Source organism: Panthera onca, chromosome A1 (genome assembly GCF_046562875.1).
Source record: "Panthera onca isolate mPanOnc1 chromosome A1, mPanOnc1 haplotype 2, whole genome shotgun sequence".
Classification (NCBI taxonomy): Eukaryota; Metazoa; Chordata; class Mammalia; order Carnivora; family Felidae; genus Panthera; species Panthera onca.
Genome location: NC_138339.1, coordinates 110,129,125 through 110,151,914, shown reverse-complemented (window position 1 = coordinate 110,151,914; position 22,790 = coordinate 110,129,125). Strand labels below are relative to the sequence as shown.

Below are 22,790 nucleotides of genomic sequence, written 5' to 3'. Positions count from 1 at the left end.
ATTATACTTTTGGTATCTTATAGCTCAGTCTTGTCATAATGATAGATTTTGGCCAATCCCCTCTTTGGGAAATACTATATTTAGGCGTGGGTATTGAGCCTAGGGCCACTTTAGTGTTATAAATTTAGCATAAGCCTACTGTTTTTATTATAATTGGCTGTGGAAATAATTAAAAAGTTAAAGGAAGTACGTTTATCTTGATTTTTTTAATGCTGTATTTTATGCCCAGGTGTGATAGCTAACTTGTGGCATTCACTCTAGGAATCTACAAAAATATCCTAATATTTAATTTTGTGAGCATTTTATGAATAACTTGTGGCTTTTGGAAAATTGATGCATAAAATACTTCAAAATCTGAAGATATTTTAAAGTTTACTTACTCATTGAGGGGGAGAGAGAGAGTGCGCGCATTGTCACGAGTTAGGGAAGAGGAGAGAGAGAAGGGGAGAGAGAGAGAATCCCAAGCAGGCCCTGTCAGTGTGGAGCCTGATGTGAGGCTTGAACTCATGAACCATGAGATCATGACCTGAGCCAATGTAGTGTGTAGCATGTTGACTGGCTAATAATTCTGAATTGCATATTTGAGAGTTGGTAGGACAGAACTGAAGAGTTCTCTTCCCAAGAAAAAGGAATTTGTAACTATGTATGGTTAAGATGTTAAGTGGACTTACTGTGGTAAGTACCACAGTATTTATATGTAGTACTTACTTGTAGTACCTACAAACACCGAATCGGTATGTTGTATACCTACACCTGAAACTGATACAATATATGTCACTTATACCTCAATAAAAAAAGAAAAACTCAGATTTGACTGTAGTCCATTCATTTTTCACAGCTGCATTGTATTATACTATAGGAGTATGTCACAACTTAGTCTGTTGCTGATGGATATGTGGGTGGCCAGTTTTATAACAAAGCTGCTTTGAACATTATTTCGTGACTCTGACTTACAAATGGGCTCGTATTTCTTCAGAGTCTTCCTTCCTACCCTTTCTCTTGGCATGACAATCCTCTTAATCTTTAAATTGAAATACTAAGAATCTCTATATTAAAGTGGCCCAAAGGATCTTTGTGGTTTAGATATTTGTGACCTGTTTGCCAGGGTCTCAGTAACCATACCAAGGTTTTTTTGTTTTTTTTGTTTTTTTTGAAATAAGTTGAGATTTACAGAAAATTGTAAAGATAGCAGAGTTCCCATTTGCCACTTACCCAGTCTTCCTTAAAGTTAATATATAACCCTGCTATGTTAATCAGAACTAAGAAATTAACATTGGTACAGTACTATTAAAGTACAGACTTCATTCAGATTTTTCCAGCATTTCTACTAATGTCTTTTTCCTTTTTGAGTATCCATTCCAGGTTACCATAATGCTTTTAGTCATCGTGTTTCCTTCATCTCCCCTAATCTTTGACAGTTCATTGGTCTTTCCTTATCTTTTGAAGAGTACTGGGCAGGTAGTTTTGTAGAATATCCCTCAATTTGTGTTGTCTGAAGCTTTTCTCATGATGAGATAGAGGTTGTGCATTTTTTAAAAGGATAGCAGAGAAATAATAGTGTTATACACTTCTCATTGCATCACTTCGGATATCCCCCTGAACAGTGTGAGGAGTTGGGGGGGATACGTTGATATCCCCCTGAACAATGTGACTTACTATTGCTTATGCCGACCTTTGTCACTTGCTGAAGGTGATATCTGACTAGTTTGTCCACTCTAAAAAGCCACAGTTTTTTGTTTTGTTTCGTTTTGTTTTTGCTTTTCATTAGAAAGGAGTCACATAAAGTCCAGGTCACATTCAAGTGAAGAGAGTTAAGCTTCACTGCCTGGAGGGAGGAGTATCAAAGATTTTGTGGATAGGTGCTAAAACCACCACAGTTACCTGTCTGGAGGGGAGCTACTTTGAGGCTATCCAAATATTTTGTTTCTTTTTAACGCTTTCCCCACTAATTTTACTATTGTCAGTGTATCTTGCACCAGATATTACTGGGTTTTCTAATGATGGTTTTTATTTCTTTCAGTCTTTCAACATTATTAGTTGGACTTCTTCTAGAAGGAAGATGTGTGTCCTTTAATTAATTAATTAAATTAATTCAGTAATTTTTATCAGTATACTTACTTTTTGAGTTATGTAATACTGAAGTTATTTTATTTTGTTGCTCAAATAGTCACAGCCTGGCTAAGTGGACTCTTTCAGGATGTGACAGTTCCCTCAAATTTTTTTTAAGCATTTCATTTCTGACACTATTCATATTTTCTTCATCTCAGATGTAGAATAAGCTGTTTTCCCAAGAAGTTTTGGTTCCTTTTGTTGGAGAATCATATTTAGAAACCAAGATCTGGGTGTGCCTCGTTTTCTTAAAACAAAGGTGTTTGTCTTAAAAATCATAGAGCTTTCTTATGGTAGACTTAATGTATGTTTATCTTAAAAATCATTTTTTTTTCCTGAGAGAAAAGTGAGATTTATATGGTGACAGGTAGAAGAGTTAACTCTTATTACTATTGGCAGTAGTGATTAAAGCAATCAGACATTATACCACATATTTCTAGTAATGAATGAAAAATATCTTTAGAATTTACCTTTTTGAGCTCATGGCACTTTTATGGAAAACTTGAAAAGTAATGTATTCAGTTTCTCTGTTATTTTCTATCTGGGATATAATTGAGAACAAACAAGGACAAATGGTGGGCTTTTGAAGCTACCAGTCTAAATCCACCAATATCCCCAGACTGCAGCTTAAGCACTTAACTCACAAAAGAAAACCTCAGGCCTGTATTCAGACGTCATTTACTCTTATTTATACATAGGTCTACAGGCGATGGTTATCTCGTTTCCAAACTCCTAGAGGATGTAAACCAGCATTTTAGAAGAAGGATAGGGGATGTAAGTATTAAGTAAAATGTCAGCATGAGAAGGGGCAAGGGAGGAGAGAGAAAAAGAAGCAGACCAGGCTCTCAGCCAGCAGGGCAGTACCTTTTAGCTCTTCAAGTCTTCAGCTAAAGGGCTAGTAACCGGGCTGAGTGAGGCCTTGAGGGCATTACTGGGAAGACATAGTGTAGTGAATGTTGTTCTAATGATGACCTTGAATTGTCAAGCAAGTGTTAAATTAGATTTTTTGGATGCTGTTAAGGAAGTTCTGAAGTATTGATAAATTTTTGATAGATTTTCATCAACCTGATAAAAATGAAAATCCTTGGTTTTTCCAGCTGAACCTTTGGTTCTGAAGAATTAAGAGCCAGAGTTTTGGAGCATACAGAACTGCTGTTTTAGTGAGGTGATGATCATGAAAATTGGATTCTTGTTTAATCTGATTATGCTAGTTTCATCTTCTCTTAAGGTATCAACTTTTCATTTCTGATTTTCTCCTTTAAACATAACAGTATGTCATTAGGTATGGCTGTCATTTTTATATTAGGAGAATTCAGCTTCTCAGTAGGGTTTAATGTATCAGAGGCATTCTCAAAAATAATGTGTAAATATAATTCTTACATATTTATTTAGGGGGAAAACCCCCAACATTTGTTTGAGGAAGAATCATCAAAGAGAATGAATTAGGATTCTTCAGTGTTTTGGAACTTCTAAAATATTAAGCCTAATGTTTCTCTGGCCTGCCTAGATTTTTCATTTTCTTATTTAATAAAATGCTGAAATTTGATATGTGTGTAAAAAAAAAGAAAAAGTCAACTTAGATTTGTGCTCCTTGTAGTCTTGTAGAGCTGTTTCCAAAGGGAAAAAAACTACTTTAGGCTCAGGGTAACTGCAGACAATCCCCAATTAGTTTATAAATGGTCCAGGTGGAGTTTGGAGTTGCGGAGTATCCCTGCCCCAGAGAAGATTCTCTTAGCCTTTTCAAAATGGAGGGAGGAATAAGGGAATGAAGCAAGGTACAAATGTGTTTAGCAAAGGTTGAAAGTGTGTAAAGAATTTGAAAGAACGAATGTTAGGAGAGGGAGAGAAATGAAAGAGGAGAAGGACCAGGTAGACTAGTAAAAGATACTGCTGTGGCTCTCATTTATCATTTATCATGTCTTTACTTCTTCCATATTTTGTGGTCCTAACATTTATTTGTAGGTTTCTGAAGCAGGGACATAGATTTCTGTTGGGCATGAGACGTTTCTGACTACCTTTTTACACAAAAGGGGCAAATTTTATTTCAACCTTAAATAGCAGAATTCATACTCTACCAGAGAAATTAATTTGAATTATGATGAAACATTTGTTTAGCTAATGTATTTGATTTACAAATGTAGGGCCATTTGCCTTTTACTCGGAATTTGAAAACTACCACGTAGTTCATTCCTCAGGTGTTTTGTTTTTGTTTTACATTGTGGAGCTTTCTTTGACAATATATATCCAATATATTTGTATTTTAGGCAATTAAAGTAGCTTTTTATAAAAAATATTAATTCTGTTCGATTAAACAACTAGACCACATGTCTTTGGTCTCTTAGCTGTTGAAGTACTGTATTTTTGTCTGCATTTAATCTATATGTCATTTGAGTTTTATGATGCCTTGGATCATATACATGATGTGTGTTATTCCTCATTATTTTTCCCCTTTAACTCCCGTTAAGAATCTGTTGTAGATTTATTCTTGTTTCATCATTTCATGCTGTGTATTACGTGGGCTATATTTAAATTTGAAGTCCCATATTCTCATGAATGGACAAAATAGCCTCTTGAGCCTGGGTAAGTTGGTTGCCTCCAGGTATATGGATACTTGCATAGGTGTTCCAGTTGCTTCTAAATGTCTAAATTCTTTAAAAAAGTCCTTGTAAGTCCATTGTAAACCAAAGAAAAAAGTAACTTGAGGCACAAGTCTGGATTTTCATTAGTTATTTTGAATCTGAGTATATATGTTTTGGTTGTTTTTCACTCAGAAACTAAAGTTTAGAATTTGAGGGTCTGTGGGGAGATCTACAAGGATGCCCTTAAACTAAATAAATGAAGATAACAGATCTTGAACTCTGAAATACTCTGCATAGTTTTGTGCATATTTGGGGGAAACATACATTGCCCTTTTTCAGATTCTCAGAGGATCAGTAACTGCTCCCTGTCCCCCCTCCCCCCAAAAAAGACAGCTAGGGACCATTGATCTAGTCCTTCAGCCTCTTTTTGCAGATATGAAAATGAGGCCAGTGACTGAGGGTCAAATAGCTAATTAGTAGCAGAGCTGGGATTAAAACTCCAGTCGCTTTCCCAGGTCACTTCTTATTCCATTATACTGACAATCCTTAGACACATTATTTTGATTCTGAACCACATTAATCCACTGTATACATAATTGCTACTTAATTAGTACTCTTTAAGATTTGAAGCCATTTGCATTTATATTTTCTGTTTAGAATGAATGGTATTTAAAAATTTGGTGCAGGAGTTCTGTTACCTATTTAAAATTCTTATTATTTTTAATCCTGAAGTTTGGATTATTATTCATAAAGTTTCAGTTAACAGTTACTTGATGTTGAAAAGAAAATTGTGGTTAGAGCTCCTGGCCAGTACCTGTACTTTTCTGATTCTTTCTAGAATGTTAACCAATACCCTGTCCAATAGAAATGTTCTCCAGTCTAAAATGGAATATATCTGTTCGTTTACCTTATAAAAACTTTGTTTTCAGAAGCAATAAATACAACCAAGTTGTTATTTAAAATAGTGTGTATTTATTATTAGTGGCACTTTTGCAAGATCTTGAAAAAGTCATGCATAAACAGGGTAATTATCTATAGTAAGAGTTTAATTCTAACTACTTCACATATGTTTCCTGTGTGAGGCACATGCAATCATTTGTTTTCAGACTTTGCTATCTTGCAGCTTCTTACACTAGAGCAATTTGGTATAGAGCATTCAGATTTTATTTAATCGCTCTACAAAAAAAATTTTTACTTTTTCATTCATTCATTTGTTCACTCAAATACTGAGTACATGTCCTGTGCAGGCACTGTTCTACATACTTCTGAGTGCCATCAGCATCTTAACAGTCCTTCCTTCATAGGACACCATGTACTGTTCCTTTGTATTATGGAATAAACTCTAATACAGAATTTGCATGTTAAGACTCTTTCAGGTCCTCCCTCAAACAGATGTTTGAGCTTTGCCACTCAGGTTTTTAGGATTTGGAGGTAAAATATCATAAACACTTTTCTTAACCATTTTGGGTTGACAGTGTTTAGTATTCTGGTTAATTGAATATTAATAGGTGTTTCTAGTTGAGAGAATGCCAGATGAACTTTTAAGTGTAATTGTGTACATAACAACATTGGTGTGCTTTCTTTTGTATTGTGTTGTAAGAAGACTGGCTTTCAACGATAGGCTTACTTTTCCCCATAAATGATTGGTTCTTTAATAGTAGAAGGGGAACATTGGTGATGAGGCTTCTCCAACCTTTAAGCCACTCATGTCTGAGTTGGCTTAAACTCCTGGAGAAAAAGTAACAAAAGCCTGTCAATTGGCTCGTTCTGATTTATGATTCTAAACTCTCAGTTGAGCCTGTAGTTTAAGCAACCCTATTGCTCATCTTGAACTAAATACATTTTTAAATTTTCCTATAGCTGTTCTAGACCTTGTACTACCATTCTTCTTTAAGAAATGTGGCATTTCTAATTTTTTAAAAATATTTATTTATTTTTGAGGGAGAGAAAGAGTGTGAGCGGGCAAGGGGCAGAGAGAGGGAGACACAGAATCTGAAGCAGACTCCAGCCTCTGCTCTGTCAGCACAGAGCCTGACGTGGGGCTTGAACTCACAGACTGCGAGATCATAACTTGAGCTGAAGTTGGACGCTTAACCAACTGAGCCACCCAGGCACTCCACTACCATTCTTCTTTAAAGTCCTAGTAAATAAAGTTCAGTAGGACTCCATGTACTGTTTAAGTTCTTAGAGCTCTTATTCTGAATGAGCTACATTCTCAATCTCTAAAAGGGTGGTGCTGGATGCAACTTAATAGAAATTTCTCTGACATAAGGGAACACCTCCCCAAACCCCTACCCTTTGATACCTTTTAACATATATAACACAGTGTGGGAAATGTCGGTCTGTTCTTCTTATGTATTTCTGAATTCAACCCTGATCTGACTTCATAGGTGTAAATTGCCCAATAATCCAGTGATTTCTCAGAACTGGAGCCCATGTGTTATTCATGGATACTTCTCTGGAGACTTGTACATTGCCTGTTACCAAGTTAGGGGATTAGGGAAGTGTCGTTGAATGGTATAGCCCCTCATGTTCTTAATTAATGGATGGGAAGGGAAAGAATACTACTGCCCTTTTGGTGGTAAAGACAGACGAGATGATCTAATCCATTTGTTTCATTTCATTTTTAATGGGCTTTCGTGTTTTTATATTCTATATTGTATACATTTTGCATAGATAAACTTTACCTGTATTTATACAATCTGAGATTTTTAAGATTAGATTTTGATTTTAGATCTAGAACACAAAAAGCTATTATGCCTTAAGAATATCAGTTATAGGCAGATGGTTAAAAATTACGTAGTTATTGTTTACTTTTATATTGAATTTCGAAGTTTTAAAAAATTCTCCCACACGCTAGTGACATATATACATAGATGCAACAATAGTGGTATTTATCCTTTTTGTTGCTCCTTCCCTGAGCCATAACTTCTAAGTCCTTTGAGAGGACCATTGCTTCAACTTTGTGGCAGCCAGGGTAAGTCAAAGGTCTTGGGTTGAGTGAGCGTGACAGCTACCATCCTTCATCTTGCCGTGGATACTCTCCATTACTGCTGCCAACCTTCCTAATTTTCTAGACATCATCTAACATCTATTTTCCTTATTTAATACACGAGAAAAGAAGAAAACAAGAAATAGATTTGAAGCAACTTGCCCATGGGGCTGACATTAGCTAATGGCTGAAATTAGAACCAGGAGCCCAGTCTCTCTGCCTTGTTTACCTTGAGTGCTGAAGTCCATCTTCTTCTTTGGAAAGTGGCTGAGCCACGAGGAAGGCTGAGCATCCATGGGTTAACAAGAGCCTGGGAGTGTCCTGTTGGTAAAGTAGGCTGGGCCAGGTAGTAGGGCAAAGCTTGACTGATGATCACTGTCACTGTTTACACTTGGTGTGTGGTCATTATCAGGCACCCAGAACATGTTTTGGGCATCCTTTATATGGCAGATTCTTTCCTCAGGAAGACTTTAAGCACCTTTGCAATTTTACTGAGAGCACTTTTTTTTAATCTCTTAAGTAATTCGTCTTCACTGTAGAAATTTTAGAAAAAATACTTCCTCCACACCAACCAAAACAAGGGAAGAAAATCATCTGTAATTACACTGGGCCAAGATAGGAATGGGAATATCTTAATAAATTTCATTTACATTTTAAACGGGTGACCAGTCCGTCTCTTTGCTTCTCTTTTATCACTATGTACTTAAGAAAAAAAACAAACCACTTAGCCAAGGTGTAAACGCATCTGCTCACTGTTCTTAAAGACATACACATGGAGCAGAAAGGATTTTCTTCTCAGGTGGATCTCTACATACAGGGAAATAATAATACTTACAGCTCTGGCAGGGCTAGTGTTTCTTAGGATTCTTTGAAGAGGGCATAAGTTCTAACTTCACTCTGCTTGTCAGGCCATAAATTACCGGGAATGAAAAGCTGTGGTCACTTTTTCTTTCACAGTAAGAATTGCAAGTTGCCTTACGGTTGCATCCAACTTTGAATTAGTCTCTAGCTCAATGACAAGATGGACTTGAGCTGTGAAAATAATTTTGTATACAGTGACACAGAAGGCAAACATTAGAAGTAAAAAAGGTGTTTTACATTTTAGAAGAGAGATCTTCAAAGATAGGATTGGAAAATTACTGAAACTAGAAGTTACTTTCAGACAAAATTAATACGTCTTCTAATTTTTCTTCTTTTCTCTACTGTTTGGAATCAAATCACATTTTAAGAATGTCCTATGTAAAATGTGGACAGTTTGAAAAAAATTATAGCAGTTCCATTAATTTGGAAATATGAGTATATTAGAGTTAGTACAGTAACAACAAACCTTTGCATGTTATTGTAATGGAAATGCTAGCATGCTCCTGGAAGCTTGGCATTTCCAACAGCTTGTATACTCGCCAAAGGGCTAGGGTTTTTTTACACTTGTTGGAAATGCCAAGCTTCCAAGAGCATTACATTTCTATTACAGTGCTGATGATAGCAGGCATTCCATAAAAGGAATCCTTGTGGTGGTTAACGTACATTGTCAGTTCTACCCCTTAGAGCAGTCCTGGAAGGTAAGGTATTATTAATCCCTTTTAATAAGAAAATCAAGGCTAAATTGCTTGTCTAAAATTGTTTAACAGAAATGTGTTGGAATTGGAAGGAAATTATGAAGTCCTACTTCACCTTTTGTTTTCCTGTACGTTCTGTTGCCTCTGACTTTTTCTTATTGAGTATACTTTCCTGTAGGCAAAAAATATGTTACTAAAATAGTTGCCAGTTTTTTTCTCATTAATTGGATTGTTTTACATTAAAAATTTGTTTTATTAATGGTTTATTTATTTTTGAGAGAGAGGGAGAGAGAGCGCGCGCACACGCGCACACCGGTGGGGGAGGAGAAGAGAGTGAGGAAGACACAGAATCTGAAGCAGGCTCCAGGCTCTGAGCTGTCAGCATACAGCCCGACGCAGGGCTCGAACCCATGAATTGTGAGATCATGACCTGAGCTGAAGTCTACACTTAATGGAATGAGCCACCCAGGTCCCCCAGATGGATTGTTTTGAATTCACAAAGAAGCATCAATTATGATGAATCCATGGGACACTGTGAAACAATCTCTCTGTAAAAGTAAATACTCTCTGATTGATTTCTAATTTTTATGTTTTAATTATGATTTTGAATGAAGGTTTTACTTAAAAAATTATGAATATTATGGAATTTTTTTCATTTTTTTTTCCTAATGCTGAGACCATTTAAATATTCCATACCTGTCTTCTTGGAATGAGGAGCATGTAGTTTACATAGTAAGCTAGAAATTGTTTACATTCTTTATATCACAAGCTATATATTCTTTTCTGTTCTCTTTACTGTGTTCATTAAGTATATTTTTGACTAAAAAAGACTTGTTTAAGCTTTAATTCTAATCATCATGGTTATTGGTTCTCTGGACCACCAGCAGCAGCAGCATCACTTGGGATGGTGAAATGGGTCCAGCCGTCTTGTTGTATAATGAGTTTGCCAGGTGATTCTGATGCACATTCCAGTTTGAGAAGCACCATTTTGTATGTTCCACATACCAAGAGCCTAAGAGGATTTGTGCATTCTTTCACCTAACAAATGCTTCTTGAGTGTTTCCTTAAAGATAGTCCTCTGTGATGGAAATACAGCAGATATCTGCTGTCTTAGATGGTGTCACAGACCTCTGTGTCTCGCTTAACTCAGTGTAAGGGGAGAGTGGACTCCCAAGTTTATAGTATCCTGGGCTTGAGACCAAAGCTTTTATTTTTTCTATTTGTGACTTCTGCAGGACAGGTCATGCATTGCTTGGAAGAGCCCCATCACTTCCTTCATTTGACAGTTACAAGGGCCTGGCCTGTTCCAGGAGCTGTGTTGGATCTTTGGGCTACAGAGATGAAAGACCGTGCCCTGCCTCCAAAGGTCCTAAACCTTAACACTGTTTACTGTCTATATCTATTAATTTGCCTCCCTTCATCCTTTTAAACCACTAATGTGTTGGCATGGAGAGATTTTACTTGTGCAAATTTATCATTTGGAATATAGAGACCCATGTTCCTAATAGTCCTACAGAGCCCTATCTAATCCAGAGTGTGTTCTATCACTGCTACTCAGAGAGAACCTCAGTTTGTAAAAAGGGGAGGATGATTATAACCCACTTTGCAGGATGGTTGTGAGATGTAAGTGTATCAGATTCTAGTCCTTAGGCATTAGGAATTGGTGAGGGCCAAGATGTGTGGGCTCATGTTGGGATTGAGGGCTCAGGCTGGAACTTCAGGGTGTGGTTGGAGGGTTTTGATCACTGAAGCCTGCAATCTCCCCTCTTTGGTCTGAGCAGACTTTTCTCCTTACCTCTTGGCTCTGGTAAACAGCATTAGTGTCTAGAGTTTCCCCTTTCTTTCCGCTCCTAAAACAAACAGCCAAACATTTCTGAAGGTTGTTTGGCTGTAAGCAACAACAGGAAATAAACAGATAAAAAGGATTTTCTGTCCCCTCTTGATTTAGGCCTGGACCCTGGGAAGTAAGACAAAGGTGTGTAAAGGTGCTAAGAGTTGGTGTTTGGGCACCAAAGGCCTCTAATAAACTTAATCTGTACTTCAGAAGTTGAGGACCCAGGTGAGAGACTAAGTAGGGGAGGGGAAGAGGAGGAAATACCGAATTGTAGGGGTGCAATGGCAGGGGTATTGAGGACTATGCAGATGGAGCAAGGGAGCCTGGCTGATCTGGCCTTTAAGAAGGGTGGAAGGCTAGAACTCCTTTGCTTGTTAGAAAAGTTTGGCATTTAAGAAAGTGGAACTTAAAAGATTGGGGCAAATAATTTAAATTCCTAAGCACCTTGCAGCTTTACAGATGTGCAAATAAATCAAATTCTGTTAATTTGTTTACTTCCCCCACCATCCCCCTAATTCTCAGGTTCATTGATGGCTGTTTCCCTCACATATGCATGTTAAAAAACAGAACCGCATTCTGGAAAATCTGGAAAATTATGGTAATGGTGATAGTGGGTAATCCTTAGGTACTTCAAGATTTCAGATGACAGAATGATGTGATTTTTTTTTTTTTTAATCCAATGCATTCCCCTTAAACTAATGTTCCTTCTAAGTGTGTATTGCAGATAGCTAAATTAGTAGATACGTGTCTTCAGAAATAATTTTAAATAACTAATGCCATTCATATCTAACACAGGTATTGTGATCATACAGACCCTTTTATGAAATGGTGCAAGAATATGCATTAACTAGAAAATAAACCTGACACTGAACAGAATGCCGCTGGGAACTCTTGGTTGGGCCCATCCAGTGCATGCTCCGTAAATTTTTATGTTGTTTATATGGTGTGCTGTGGTTTACAGTCTGGTCTTTGCATTAATTTGCCATTGTCTTTCTCTCAGATATTAATGAAGTGTAGGAGTGATTCCATCCCAGGCAGACATTTTTAAGGTGAACTTAAAAAATAAAGCTTTCCCTTTAAAAAATAATTTTTCTAAGAGACTGAAACTGCTTCATTAGTGATTGCCGGCAAAATCTCCTAATATCTCCTAAGCTGTTTAAGCTTAGTATTAGAAATTAGGGCTAGAGAATTTAATTAGCCAGCTCAGAGGATGCAGTCTCTTTAATTTAGGATTTCCCTTTGAGAAAATTATGTAGTTGAAGAAGGAATATCATATTTTAGACAAGGTGGTTTTTGAGTTGATTTGTATCTCCATCTTGGGCTCTGTACCGCATCTGTATTACTGATCTAGAAATTGTGCATGATTTGAATTAAAATTTTTTGTTTTCAAATTGATAATTGCAACATGGCATGTTAGATTGTATACAGTATTTATTAGAGTTAGGAAAGGTGAAAGTTAGGCTTTTGGAGGCAGTGATTAACTCATCTGTTTTACCAAAGGGCACATAATCAAATATTAGTTACTATGCAATTCGCCAATATAATGAGTTTAGTCAACCCGTGAATACTTTGTTATGAGAGTATTAAATGTTGACACTTTTGCATTTTTAGTCTTAGCTTAAAAAATCCAAAAATACCCTCTCATAACCCTTACCACCCTTTCAGCCATAACATTACATTGCCTTGGTTTCTGCCTTTAATTTCCCCAGGGGTTCTTTTTATTTAGGAAAAGGGTGAAAAATGTATTTGTGTAAGTGCTACACCAGTGCTTCTGTTAAATTCTTTTTCAACAAAGAATATGTTACTTGAACGCCTCATGCACAGGGTGCATATTTTTCTGAAAAGAATGTACCCTGAAAGAAGTAGTTTTTAGTGTGTATTTATTTCATGTCTCCCAGTTTATTTTAGCTTAGAAATTTTCTAATGCTTTGGGTTTGTAACGATTTTTCAGTTAACTGAGCATGTACATAGGTACATACATACATACATATACATGTATATGTGCAAATATATATGTACAAAGTAGCCACCCTTTAGAAATTCTTTGTATATTTTAAAACCGTTGTCTTCCCAGTCTGGTATCATAGGTCTCCTTGTCCCCTTTAAAAATGAAACAGAGGGGCGCCTGGGTGGCTCAGGCGGTTAAGCGGCCGACTTTGGCTCAGGTCATGATCTCGCGGTCCGTGAGTTCGAGCCCCGCGTCGGGCTCTGTGCTGACAACTCAGAGCCTGGAGCCTGTTTTGGATTCTGTGTCTCCCTCTCTCTGACCCTCCCCCATTCATGCTTTGTTCTCTCTCTGTCTCAAAAATTAAAAAAAAATAAAAAACAAACAAACAAACAAAAACGTTAAAAATGAAACAGAAATCTAACCTTAGATATGGAAAATCAGTTTTCAAGGAAAGTTCATTGTAGAATGTTAGTGACAGAGTAAATGTTTGCTTTCTAGAAACTTTCATTAATCCTTGTTAATGTGAGATTAATGTAGAGGTTATGAATATGTGTTCATATGTGAGAAATTTGATGTAGTATAAAATACAAGTGGAAATAATGCCATTTAAAAGATGATTTGGTGAAGAAGATTTATCTTTTCCATTTCTTAGCCGTACATTCTAATAGCAGTTTTTTGTTTTTCTGATCTCATTCTTAAGGAGTCCTTTGCTAATGAGGATTATGCCTATTGATATTTACTGTTTGAAATTAAACCTGAGAAAAAATAATATATTTATTAAATAACAGTAATAAAGTTATTAACATAAATAGCATGCCTTTATGAAAAAACTTTAGCCCCCCCCCCCCCAAAATATATTTTCGTGGAAAAGGTGGCATTGTGTTACATTTTTGAAAATCTTTGTAATGTCTGTCTTTATTGGAAGAGATCTGGATTTTCCTGTCCCTATCTTCATTTTGTTGTGATAGCACACATCATGTAGCTTCTGGAAAATTAAATGTGTACACTTGAGAGGGAGAGTTTAAAAGGTCAGTAATGCCGAGATGGAATTATGAAAACAATTTTGATCTTGTAGACCCTGTGAAAGGGTCTTAGGGACCCTGGACCACGTTTTGAGGATCACTGCATTTTAACATTTTAGAAATATGTATGACTGCTAAAAAAAAAAAATCTCTTCCCAATTTTCTGGTTTCTCTGTGTACAAAGTAACCATCGATCACAAAATTAACTGTTTATGTGTTGGTAGAACTTAATAGGAAAGGGGAAAGAAAGCTGGTATATAAGCAAAGGACCCTGAAGGGTTTTGGTTTTGTTGTCGAACAGCAGTGATCCCTTTAGTGTCCTCCAACTCATTTACCTCAAACATTCTCAGTGGCCAGGCTTACTTTACAAGCCACCTCTCAAGTGAGAACCACCCCCCCCCCCACCACCAGATTTCAGTAGCATAGATTAAAAAAAAAAAATGTTATAGATGAAGGGATTGTATCTACCACCCCTCTCCTGTTTCTCCAGCTGGGAGGGTAAGGAAAGGGAAATAAAATTTAACAAGCACTTTTACTATGTGCCAGGTGCTTTGCATATGTTATTTCATTTAAATTCCCAAAACAACCCTAGATGGTATTTCTAGCCCCATTTTGCAAATAGAGCAAGACTCAGAGAGGTTAAATAACATGTCCAGAGCACTCAGCATTTAAATGACAGAGTCTGGTCCCAATCAAAGTGTCTCTATTACTAAAGCCCATACAGCACTGTGTCTTGGTTTGTGCTTTGTTTTTCTTCACTTTCTGCAGGTTGAGAATGTGAATACTAACGTTTTTGGGGGGCTCCCTGATAAAAACATGGTGATGATAAAACAATTTGCCCTGGGAGGTTTGCTCTTAAGGGATTAACTATCTTTGACAGATTGTATTTTGTAAAGTCAAATAAATACTTTTATAAGAAAAGGTTTATGTAAGTTTTTTGGTTTTAGTTCTTTGAAAATTAATTGCCCATGTTTTACTACAGGGTATAGAATTGCCTGCCCCTTTCTTTGTCCTTAGATCTGTCATATAGAACAGTTAGCTATTCCAGAAAGAGAGTTTTTATTTGCTACTCAGTTTGTCATCAAGGTTTGTCAGAACTCCAGAAAGGCAAAGTCCATTCTTAGGAATATTATTTTGTTTCAGGTCACACACTCCCTCCCTAAGAGGTAACATCAGCTTGGGTAGGAGGGAATAAGGGGTGGAGGAAGGATGGCTTATGTAGCTCTCTAGGGATTGCTGAGGGAGTATTCTTAGTTCTCTTGTGGGTGCTCTGGTATGATATAGGACCAACTAACTTAGAGTGTGTTGGAATTTCAAAGGTTTCTCAAATTGGAGATGCCAAAATACATGAGTACACGATCCTGAAGTGAGTCTTGATGGAATTCTTACAAACTGACTCAGTATTGCAGTCTTAAAAAGTACTTATACCAGCTGTCGCGCGCGCGCGTGTGCGTGTGTGTGTGTGTGTGTGTGTGTGTGTGAGAGAGAGATTTTCCTGTATTTAAAAGTAAAGCCATTCCCCTTAGTGACATCAACCATCTCAACCTAAAAGTAAGGGGCGGGGGACCCCCTCCCCAAACAAATAAGCCTCAGAGTATTTCATAGCTGTCACAAAGCTGGTCACATTAGAGGTGCAGCTGACCCGAGGGCAAATAATTTTCTTTGAAAAGGCTAGCAGTATGGGAGAGGAGTCCTTGTGATAGCTGATAGTGGAGAAAAGTAACAAAAAGCCCGCTGAAAAAATGCTGCCACCTGCAGTCGGCTGTTACAAAGAATGTTGCCCCACTCACTTGGTAGCACCAATAGTCAGCTGATTAGGGTGGGCAGGGTAGAACTTAGAACATTTAGAAATATTTCTAAGAAAAATGTTTGGAATTTTTAAAGGAGTTGGGGGTACTTGAAAGATAATCTAGAATTGCTTAGAAAATGAACATTATTAAACACCTTAATCTTTGATGATATCAGATTAATGAAGTGTTACTCTGTAAGACATGTATGTTTATGTGCGTTTTCATATATCTCTTGAATTAGATTGTTTTGGAGGCCACAATATTATATGGTTTGCTTTTTAAAAGACTTTGTGAGAATAGTAAATATTTGTTGTAATGAAATTGAATAATAGATGAGTTTTTCCTTCGGCATAATTTAATGATCGCAGCATTCATTCAATACACTTTACTTCCTTCTGACTTGTGCAGCTTTTTGCAAAAAATTGTGTGAGGGGTTCATCACTTTTCTTAATAAGGGCCTCTTCTTTGGTAGTTAAATCATTCTCTTTTGAAGTACCTGTTATGTTATACCCTTACAGATTAAATAGTGACTAGTCCAACTCTTAGATCCTCAATTATCTTGACTTTTCCTATGATTGGAAAAGTTGTCCAATATCACTGTCATGGAGAGACAAAGATGTTGACTTGATGGACAAGGAGAGCTATGGTGCTGTGAAGCTGGGAGAGATCAATTTTATAAATGGTCAGTTTATGGTAACTATTTTTCCATAGTGATAACCAGTTTCTTTGTATACAACATGTCTGTGAAGGTAGAAAACATTGAGATCTCTTGCACTGAACGTACAGAATATACTTCAGGACTTTCAGAATTATCTCTTATCCACTGGGTTTTTTTCTATCTTAATCTGTGCCTGTCTTGTGGATTTTTAATTACTGTAGGCTTATCGTGCATCTGGTATATAGTAAGGTAAGTTTGTCCTTACTATTCTTCACTTTTGAAGTTCTCTGGGTGTTTACTTTTTCTGTGACTTTTTCCTCATGGGAAAATACATTAAATTAAAAAAAAATAGAAGTATATCTACTATGTATCTTTTCTTTAATTGTAGTATTCAAAAAAAACTTCTTGACCAAAAGAGGTAAAGGAGACTGGAATATTCATTCCGAAACAGGGATAATATAATCTCTTTGTAAGAAAAACGAAGATTATCATATTACAGTTCTCTAAATTTCTTACCATGAAATTTAGTAGTAACTTGTTTTTAGGGATTGCTCTTTTTAAATTAACTTGGTAAAACTTATTACCACACTTTTCTCTTTCCTTCTATGTTACTAAATATGACTTATTAGGATGAAATTATATTACTCTGAAAGACTTCTTCTAAACTGAATAGTGAGTAGTGTTTCTTCCAGCTCTCTGGCCTGATGATCATCCCTTGGGGGAGACAGTAAGTAGGGTTCAAGTGCCCCATATGTGAATTCTAGGCATTATCTAGTTGTCATTCTCATGTTATATGTCTGTCATCCCTCTCAGATTTCCCAAATGGTAAAGATCTTTCTTTTTGGGAATGAAGACAGTGTCCTGCTTGATGAGTTTTATTCAAGTAGCATAGATAGTGGAAGGCTGAAAGAAAGTCAAAACCTTCATTCTGGATCTTAGGTCAAGTACTCAAAATCTTGAGGTAAATTGGTGTCCTGAAAGTTCCCAAAATTATCTCCTTAAGGTTTAGCCCTTACCTCTGAATGTGGTTGTGAGAGAAGGAAGGTGGAACTGAATGGATGTGCCAAAAAGAAATTTGGGGTTAACTTGCCACATACTGATATTTCCACATATGGATAGTGAGAGGAGGTTTTGTCCCCTGGCCAAATAGGCCAGGACCAACTGATGTCAGTGTGGTGGGAGGCAGTTTTCACTTGGCTGTATGCTTTTCCTAGAGCAATCCAAGGGGGAGTCGTGTGTGTGTGGGGTGAGCGTCTCCTCTCTGGACCATTGTAAGCAGCCACCAAATGACCTCTCGGTCAGGGAGGGTGTGAAGGATTTGTGTGTAGTTCTAAGTTTAAGCTGTAAAGACCCTTTCCCCTTGGTGATTCTGTGTGCCTGTGTGTTTGTGTATGTAAGCATGTTTAATAACCTTACTTCTGTACCAGCTCATTGTGAGCTACTTAGACTGCGGTATATATGAGATTTGGTGGGCTTTGAAGTTCTACCAATAGGCATTGCTCATAGACATTGCTGTATTGGGGCATATGTTAGGCACGGATTATTAAATTAAAAAAATTATCTGATCACAGTCACCTGGGTGGCTCAGGCGGTTAAGCATCTGACTTCGGCTCAGGTCATGATCTCATAGTTTGTGAGTTCGAGCCCTGCCCTGCATCAGGCTTTGCACTGCTGGTGTGGAGCCTGTCTGGGATTCTCTCTCCTTCTCTCTGCCCCTCCCGCACTCTCTCTCTTTCTCTCAAGATAAATAAACGTAAAAAAAAACCTTAAAGAAAATTTATCTGATCAGTGTCTGTGAACGACCTGCCCCAGAGTTGCATTGTTGGTTAGAAGATGTTAGTGGCTGCCTAGAATAAAGGAGGGAAGGGAGGAATTTGTTGAGCGCAAAGCCAAGCTGGCCTTGTTTTTTTGTGTGTGTGTCTTTAAAGGAAGAAAACCACTGATCTGGGGATTTGTGTCAGGTATACTACAGGTTCAGAGATGAGTGATTATGGCTTATTAGTGTGATCTAACAACTTCCTATAGGTGTGATGGTGGTATACTGCAATACATATTTTCATATAGATAGATGTGTAAAATACTTTAGCATGTCTGTCAAATACCATTGCTTTTTTCCCTGTAAAGTGTGGAGAATGGGAGGCGGGAGGATGTCTGCGTGGTCTGAATGTTTTTACTTGAAAATAAAAACTGTCAATATTTTTTTCTCGCTGCCGTCAAGTACTGCCCATTGCAAAGAACTAAGAAATACTTCATAGCATCTGAATGCAGCAGCTAACCTCTCTCCTCCCTTTCTATCACATAGGTTTCCACTTGAGTGGCACAGTGACAGAACCTGCAATACAATCGGAGCCAGAAACTGTTTGCAACGTGGCCATCAGCTTTGATCGTTGCAAGATTACCTCAGTGACCTGCAGCTGTGGAAACAAGGACATATTTTATTGTGCTCATGTTGTGGCACTGTCTTTATACCGCATCCGCAAGCCAGATCAGGTCAAACTGCATCTTCCCATTTCAGAGACTCTCTTTCAAATGAATAGAGACCAACTACAAAAGTTTGTACAGTATTTGATCACAGTGCACCACACAGAAGTTTTGCCAACTGCTCAGAAATTAGCAGATGAAATTCTTTCCCAGAATTCAGAAATCAACCAAGTTCATGGTGAGTATAGACATTCATTCTGTAAGATGTCTTTTCTGTATTCTTTTTCATTTATAAATTCCTTTCTTCTGCATAAAAATGAATTAAATGTGAATTTAGGTCTTCAGCATTGTTCTTAGTAGCCAAGAGAGATTTAAAAAATTTTTTATTCTTAAAGTATTGTTGACAGAGGTTTTTAAGTTTAGTTTTGTATCCTGAAACATTTGTTTCGAAGTGTTTTGTGCATTCTACTAGATAGCAAACCTTTTGTGCCCAGAAAAATTTCTCAGTTGTTAAAGGTTGACTCCTATGCTTTTACATTTGGTAAAATTTCATCAAATGTTAGATATTGGTTGTGGAAAACACAAGACTTATTTAATTTACCTTTGACAGCTTTTATCAGTAAATTAACTTGGACGTACTCTGAATTTTCTTCCCCCATTTTCTTTTAAAATTTATTTTCCAAGAAAGGACATTTCTGACAGGATGCCTCATATTAAGAAAATTAAATTATTCTTAGAAAAATATTACAACTGGGCTGCCTGGGTGGCTCAGTCGGTTGAGCAGCTCAGGCCATGATGTTGCGGTTCGTGGGTTTGAGCTCCGCAACAGGCTCAACTGCTGTCAGCGCAGAGCCTGCGTTGGATCCTCTGTCGTCGCCCTCCCCACCCACCCCCCGACCCTCTCCTACTTGCGCTCTTTAAAAAATAAACAAATATTTTAAAAAAACATATTACAACTTGTTCAGAGAGACTTTAGGATATGATTATCACTGTGTAAGAAATCTCAAAAATGGTTTCTTATAAACACATATATCAGGTGTTTATTTTGTGATTGCAGATATGTTGACTTACAAGAATGTATGTGCAACCTGTCAGAAATACACCCACAACCTATTTCATGGAGTACATTAAAACAGGATAAATAATATGGCTAAGTTATAGGTTGTTATGCTTTAAAAACATTTAGACATAATTTTAAAAATATTTAAAAATATGTTGAGGAGTGTAACACAGTCTTGACTAGGCAACTCTGGGGCCTAACATTTTTGCATTTCTTTAGTTATATTGATTTGAGATACAGGACTCAATCTATTCTTTTAGGTTTCTAAAAAGTCCTTAATTGCTATAGGGAATGTAAATATTTAAGGAAAGGAAGTTTAATATTATTTCTTGAAAACTTTCAAAATTGTGAGGTAAAACATGTAGGAAAGTGCATAAAATATGAATATGTAGTTTTAATAAAGTGAACCAACAACACAGGTCCCAGAAATAGACTGCTGTCAGCACTTGAGAGGGTTCCATATGTCCCCTTTCTGTCACAAGCTCCTTTCTCTTCCCCATGGTAACTAACCACTGCCTGGCTTTTATGGTAATCACACCTTGGTGGTTTGTGTTTTGTTGTTGACATCATTAAACACTAGTTGAGTTTTATCTGACTTCTTTCATTGGAATCATGTTTGTAAGGTTAATGCATACTGTTTCATGTACCTGTAGTTCATTTATTTTCATTGCTCTAGAGCAGCACTGTCCAAGAGAAATATAATGTGAGCCACTTGTATGGTTTAAAATATTGTTATAGCCTATTTAAAAAGAAACAAGTAAAATTAATTTTAAAAGTGATTAATCTCAATATTCATAAATATCAAGTCAACAAAAAGCTGATACATTTTACCCTTTTTTTCGTATTTCAGTCTTTGAAATCTGGTGTCTGTTTTATACTTACGGCATACCTTAAACCCCCCATAGTCACAGTGTTGCAAGTGCTTAATAGCCACGTGTGGCTAGTGGTTACCTTATTTACTGGACAGCACAACTCTAGAATAGTCTAGCTCTGAGAACATCACCGTTTGTCCATTCCACTGTTGATCGATCTTGTTTTGAATAGAGCTGCTGTGAACATTCTATTACAAGTCCCCTAGTGCTATAAGATACTTTGAAAATGGTTTTTATGTCAGAGGGACACCCCCATAGCCATACTTCTTCTAGTACTCCCCATATTAGGCTCAGTTTTATTAGAGTGGTATCACAAGGTGTGTAAAGCATTTTACTTGGTAGAGCCTGCCCTTGTTAAATACAATATTGTAAACAACTGTGGCACTGAAGTACCTTTGACCCACCAAAGGACATGCATTCAAGGGCTCGTTCAGGTAGGCTTCTTCTTTGTCATACTACCTCCCTCAATCTTACTGCTTTGTGAAAATTTAGGCTAGCTAACAATCATCTCAGATTTCTCAGGAGCCTATCCTTGGCTTTTTTATTAAATTGTTCAGTGGAGGCAGAAGAATAGGATATACCATTTCTTCAAACTTGTATGTGTTCTTCAAACTTTTATTTCCAACCCCCGCCCCCCGAATTTATATAATCCATTAGGGTTACTTTGTTCTCTGAGTTTTAGTTTAACCATAGGTCCACACCAACAATCATTTGTTCTGCATGGGTCTTCCTTGTTTTGAAGAATAGCAGCCCCCAAAGTTTCTTGTCTAAAAGCTTTGAAAATTCATTTTTATGTTCAAATAGTAAGACTAATGAATTAATGTAATGCAGAGTTGGGTGCAAGAAAGTGTTCCTATGATATTTATATTTCTTTCAGAATTTCTAAAATAAGAAGAAAAAGTTTTCCAAGGAAATAGCAAGGGCAGAATGCAGATTAGCTTTAGGCTTAGTGTGATTTTCACATAACTTGTATGAGAACAGCTTAACTAGAGCAGTGAACTTGAGCAGTTTATCCCACCAGTTTCTTCTTCACTTAATTTATCATCAGATTTGCTCCCAGCCTGGAAATGGGCCAGTTACATGAGCTGCCTTCTTGCCTTCTGTCCTTGTATGATACATGGTAAAGAGAAGACAGGTAGGAAGCAGGCCATGACTTTAAGTGACAAAAGGGGAACCCTGGAGAGTGCTATTTTAACTGTTAGATTGGTGCCTTATTAGAGAGTGGGATTAAAAATATTTTGCAGTTATTTGACCACATGATTTCACCTGCCTCCAAACATCTGTACATAAAGCATTCTCCAAATCATTAAAGCAGTGCTTTTTTGTATGGTCTTTTGGGTGTAGTTTTTCTTTGAGTAGAAAGATGTCTTAAACACAAATATTGATAGAGTTAATTTTTCTTTAAGGAAAAGCATCACTTTTACTTGGCCAGATAATAGAGTTGGGATACGATTTAGTTTCAGTTATCTTAATAGGTATCTTAAAGACAAGTTTGGCTTCCAAATCCTTTTTAGAAGAAAGTCATAATTTAAGGAAATACAAACTATGTTGGTAACAGGTTATTCATTTTTCTTAAAAACTTATTTATCCTAATGTTGCTTAAAATTCTATTAGTTGCTTTTCCTTATTATAGTTGACCCTTGAACAACATGGATTTGAACTGCACAGATCCATTTATACCTATATTTTTCCCGTAAATATATGTATAGTACTATAAGCGTATTTTCTATTACAATTTTCTTAACATTTTATGTTCTCTGGCATATTTATGGTAAGGATACAGTATATAATACACATATAAAATACATGTTGATCGACTTTACCTTATTGGTAAGGCTTCTGAAAGTCAGTGGTAGGCTATTAGTAGTTACCTTTTTGTGTAGTCAGATGTTATACATGGATTTTCCACTGTTTGGGAGGTTGACCCCCCAACCCTTGCATTGTTCAAA

General features: G+C 36.8%; 1 protein-coding gene across 11 annotated transcripts in view; it reads left to right on the top strand.

Annotated features, from left to right (window-relative positions):
* ZSWIM6 (zinc finger SWIM-type containing 6) overlaps positions 1 to 22,790 on the top strand; it is a 197,110-nt gene that overhangs the window by 103,891 nt on the left and 70,429 nt on the right. For 10 of the 11 annotated variants that reach the window (XM_060635703.3, XM_078449547.2, XM_078449545.2 and 7 more), the window contains one exon: positions 18,791 to 19,147. In XM_060635703.3, the coding sequence (XP_060491686.1) occupies positions 18,791 to 19,147 (357 nt within the window). Of the gene's footprint in view, positions 1 to 7,447; positions 9,793 to 18,790; positions 19,148 to 22,790 lie in introns of those variants that run through there. The other variant, XM_060635710.3, reaches the window with a different exon arrangement.